Source organism: Penaeus monodon, chromosome 6 (assembly GCF_015228065.2).
Source record: "Penaeus monodon isolate SGIC_2016 chromosome 6, NSTDA_Pmon_1, whole genome shotgun sequence".
NCBI classification, from domain to species: domain Eukaryota; kingdom Metazoa; phylum Arthropoda; class Malacostraca; order Decapoda; family Penaeidae; genus Penaeus; species Penaeus monodon.
In genome coordinates this window covers 52,589,761-52,594,760 of record NC_051391.1, presented here as the reverse complement: position 1 = coordinate 52,594,760, position 5,000 = coordinate 52,589,761, and the positions used below count along the sequence as shown (strand labels likewise).

General features: G+C 33.2%; 1 protein-coding gene across 3 annotated transcripts in view; it reads left to right on the top strand.

Annotated features, from left to right (window-relative positions):
- LOC119573820 (shematrin-like protein 1) overlaps window positions 1-5,000 on the top strand; it is a 16,293-nt gene that overhangs the window by 7,356 nt on the left and 3,937 nt on the right. Inside the window, exon 1 of one of the 3 annotated variants that reach the window (XM_037920922.1) lies at window positions 4,789-4,867. The exons of 1 other annotated variant lie outside the window; for it this stretch is intronic. In XM_037920922.1, coding sequence (XP_037776850.1) covers window positions 4,856-4,867 — 12 coding nt within the window. In that variant the 5' untranslated portion in view covers window positions 4,789-4,855. Of the gene's footprint in view, window positions 1-4,788; window positions 4,868-5,000 lie in introns of those variants that run through there. One more of the 3 variants, XM_037920925.1, reaches the window with a different exon arrangement.

The following is a 5,000-nucleotide window of genomic DNA, read 5'->3' as shown; positions in this document are numbered from 1 at the left end:
CCACCACACCCTAAAGCCTCCGCCAAAATTTCCCCGGGTAAGAGAGGCGCGGGGTCTGTTACGTATGATGTTATTTCCCCTATTTAAAAGGACAGAGCAGTGGATCCCAAAAAGAGTGGCAAGTTGCCCTGGAGTGCCATGGGCAGTACGCAGTGTTTCTCTAATTGCTTTTATTAATATTTTAGTGTTAGCTGAACGTGTAACCTATGATTCTGTAATTTAGGCCAGCAGTTATTCGATCTAGTCCAATGTCAATGTAAATCTATTCTAGGGAAAAAAAGGAGAGAAAAACGCCAAAGGGGGTGAATTTGTATCTCTTCTCTCTCTCTCTCTTTTTCCCTCTTCCCCTTTTACACACACACACACACACACACACCCACACACACACACACACACACACACACACACACAGTTGATAAAAACAAAATGGAATAAGACAAATACCAATATATTTCAAAGGAACCGCACAAAACTGTTCCCGAAAAAATTTAAGGAGGGATAAAATGGGTTTTGTATAAAAACCAAGGTGTGTGTGTGTGGGGTGTGGTGTGTGTGTGTGGGGTTGGTGTGTGTTGGGTGTGTGGTGTGTGTGTGGCGGTCTGGGGATGTGGAAGGGGCATGTTTCATTTTATTTAATTGAGTTGTGACATATTATTTCCTTATCTAAGCAGTGTTTTCAAATTTTTTACCAAATTTTTTGGGCAATGGATTGTCAAAAATTTAAAATTAGTATAATTGAGATTTTGCTGTGAATGAAAAATTTTTTTTGGACCTTATATTTTTTTAAAACCCCTTTATTTTGCAAAAGAAAAAAATTTTTCAAAAAATGAAAGACTCCGGGGGAAACTTATCTTTAATTTAACCTTCTTCTTTTCTAATGAATTATAAAAAATAAAAATTATTATTTAATATATATCTGTATTAATATATTATTATATTTTAATAAATATATAATATAAATATATTGTTATTTGTGTGTGTGTGTGTGTGTGGGTGTTTTTTGTGGGGGGTGTGTGTTTTTGTGTTTTTTTTAAAATTTTAAATATATATATATTTTATATATATATAAAATTTTATATTTTAAATATATAATATATTTTTTGGGTAGTTAAAACTTTAAAATTACCAAAATATGGTTTTTGGTGTATATATTTTTACATTTAACATATAAAAATAGTCAGTACTTATGTTTAGTATAAATATACATTATTATACATATATATAAACTTACATATATACATTAATATATGAAATTAGAACTTAACTATGTCTATGATGTTTACTTGCTTTATGGTTTCGGTCTCTGTGGAGGATATGGATGAATCATCTATATTAAATATCCATCTGTAAAGTTTACTTCTTAAAAAAGAATAAGCATTAGTAAAACCGATCCCAGAGTAGTTAGATGTTCTTAAAAATCAGAATCCCTTCACGCCTTTCATTTAAAATTTAAAATTAAGAATGCAAATTTTATTCTTTCCCAGGTTTAGTTTTGTTGGGCTGCCGCAGGAGAGAGCAGAAGAGGGGAAAGGGAAACCCCATAGGATATGCGGACACTAGGTTACCCCTTTCCGGTTATGTTATGGTATGGGTCCCCGGAGGTCTGTGCAGTACACGCTGTAGCTAAAAGTGAAGCCCAAACCGAAGTGAACCACATTCTACGGAGGCTACGGGTCCCACACGCCCATCCTAGCCATAACCCTGGGACGGGAAAGGGAGGCTGAGGCCGAACCAGAGCCCCCCCCACGGGGGTTTTGGCAGGCCTTTTCCGACCCCTGGTTTTGGCCCCACGTCCATTTTTGGTACGGGCTCTACAGACCTTTTGGTTTTGGGTATTTTGGCTGAATCCTTTTCATCAAAAACCCCCCATTGAAAAGAAAAAAAAAAAAACTTCAAGGGGGCTATGCCCTATTTTCAAAACCCCAGATAAACGACAAAATGAAAGCAATGTTATGAAATATGAGAAAATTTTTAAGACAAATCTAAAAAAATCCCCTAACTATAAAAAGTAAACATCCGAAATACAAATGATAGATTTATACTAAGCATAGAGCATGCAGTCTTTTGTGATGGCAAAAGCTGACAGTTTAAATTTAAGGTAAATAAAATATATATATATATTATATATTAAAAATAAAATATATATATATTTTAATTAAAATAATATATATATATAGTTCAAAGAATGATTAGATTTATTCCATCAAAAACTCTAACTGAGCTACGATTACTGAAAATAACCTTATATTAACAAAATGTAACTCTTAAGTTACATAGCGTAAATAAATAAAAGGTGAAAAATTTTTTGTTTTTTCGATCAAATTTTAAAAGAGCTGATTGTAAGGTTTTTGTTAAACAATAAATGTAATATACACCACATAGTATGCACATATAGATACGTTATGTTATATTTTGCATATTTTGTTGTACAAAATATAAAATAAAACGTTTTTTAGGGACAGAGTATAGGCTACGAAGAAAAAAAAACATTATAGTGTGTGAGCAGTATGTGTGTGTGTTTAGTGGTGTAGTTTATTTCTGTTTCTGCCCCCCTGGGGAGCAGAAAAGAAAAGGGAAGAAGAACCTACACGAAAAATGCGGAAACCACGGTACCCTTACGTGTTTATGCTTATGGCTAGGGGTCCCTGAAAGGGCCCTGGTCTGACACGCTGTAGCTAAAGTGAAGCCCAAACCAAAAACTGAACCAATTTTACAGAGGATACGGAAAAAGTGCCTGATACCCTACAGCTACTTCTAGTCCCACCCCGGCTCGGCTAGGGAGGCGAGGCCGAACCAAAACCCCCTTACGGGGTTTTGGATTGGCCTTCCGACCACGGTTCGGCCTTACGCCCATTTCAATAGGTTTTAAAACCTTTGCTAGGAAATATGGGGAATTATTTTCCCCGTATTCCCAAAAATCGTAGAAAAGAACAAAAAACAAACATCACTGGTTCTTTTCCCAATTTCCCTTTCTAATAGAAACTTTTGATAAGCAATGTTACTAAAAATATGCAGAACCTTTTTAAAAAAAAAAAAAATATAAAAGGCATTTTAAATCTATTAGAGGAGCAACCGTTTACGAAAAAAAGCTTTATATTAAACAACTAAAACTATGAAAGTTGAATTTTTTTTGAGCTTTCCCTAGCGTAAGTTAAAAAATTTTTTTTTTTTTTTATCTGAAACCCTTTTAAAAAGAGCTGATATTTAAAGGGTTTTTGGTATAAACAATTTAATATAATAATATATTACATATGTATATATAACATATAGGGTTTTGGGGTATTCCTGGGAGTTTTTAAAAACAGATCATTTTTTTACCAAGAGCTAGAAAATACACATTTAAAGTGACTTTATCAAAACTGTAAGATTCGTGCGTAATCATGCATTTGTGTGTATGTGTGTATGCGTGTAAACTAGTTATTCAATCTACTAGTTATTCCTTCTTTCATAAACACCTCGGTATATCAATATATAGGATCTGAATTTCTCTGTCACATACACTGACTGTCCACGTGGAATGTAAGTCTATGGAACTAGTAACATACTAGTATGCTTAGTAGTAGTTTAGTACTGTTCATTCTGGGTCATACTTTCGAGAGACGAATTCTGGTCAGGGAGAGTTGTTATTCATCTATATCAATGCGTTATTTCATTATTCCTTCTTACATATATATCTGTATATTATATATCGCGCTAGATATATTTATACAGAGAGATTGATAAGTATATAAATATCATATAGATAGTATATAGATATCATATATTGATAATAAGATATACTCAAAGGGATAGATATAGTATATGATATTTAAAGGTAGTAACTGAACTCTTGAAAATCTTTAGCAGATCTTCGTATCATATGGAATAGAACAAAATATCATTAATAATAATAGAGTTAGATAACAATTCAAAGGTGTAAACATCTAATCTAACACATGACTAAAATTTGTACACACACACACATATATGCGTGTGTGTAGAATATACATACACATACATAATATATACACATGTGTGTGTGTGTGTATGTGTGCGTGTGTGTGTGTGTGTACATAAATATTGTATATATATTACAAATATACAGTATATGTGTGTGTGTACTCATACAGTATATATATATACACGTTTGTATGCATATATATACATATATGTATATATCTGGGTGTGAAATATGATATATATTCTTATGCTCATATATACGTACAGTTACATAATATACAGCACAAAAAATATAAAGAAAGTGAAAACACGTAGATTTTGATGTATAAACATGTTTATGGATGGATTTACCTATATACATATCGATGTGTGTATATGTAGATATATGTATAGATGTGTGAGTTTGTTTGTGTGCGCGCGCGTGTGTGTGTTTTGAATGTTTACATTTATACATACAGATATGTGCACACATAGATGTACAATCACATATCAATGATTTTGTACGTTTGTAGATTTATATATAGTGCATACATATAAACATATGCATGTTTGTGTAAGCACATGTTTATGTACATGTGTGTGTGTGTGTTTGTGTGTGTGTGTGTGTGTGTGTGTGTACATATATGGCATTTGTATGTGTGTGTATATAATATACATACAGTTTGGCATTTACTTTGTTAGAATATTATTCCTGCATTTTGGGTAACGTTATCGCTTATATTATATTGTCTATGTTTTGAAGAATAAATAAGGCATTATCACTTGCGTCATGATGATCATCAGTCTTCCATTACACTTCGCCTCGATGTCGTTCCAGGCAAATGGCGACGTAGACACCAGTGTTGTGGGCGGAGTCAGATGGTATATAAGTCGTGTCGAGTCTTCCTTCGCCACTCCACACCCTTAAGCCTCCACCATGAAGTTACTGGTAAGCAGAGACCACTAGTTATTCTTTTGATATGAAAGCATCTCACACCAAACTGGGCACCGCCGATTGTTAAAGAAAGACCGGCGTGAGTTTAAAATTGATTCTTAAAAAATATAAATAAGTAAAAAAATAT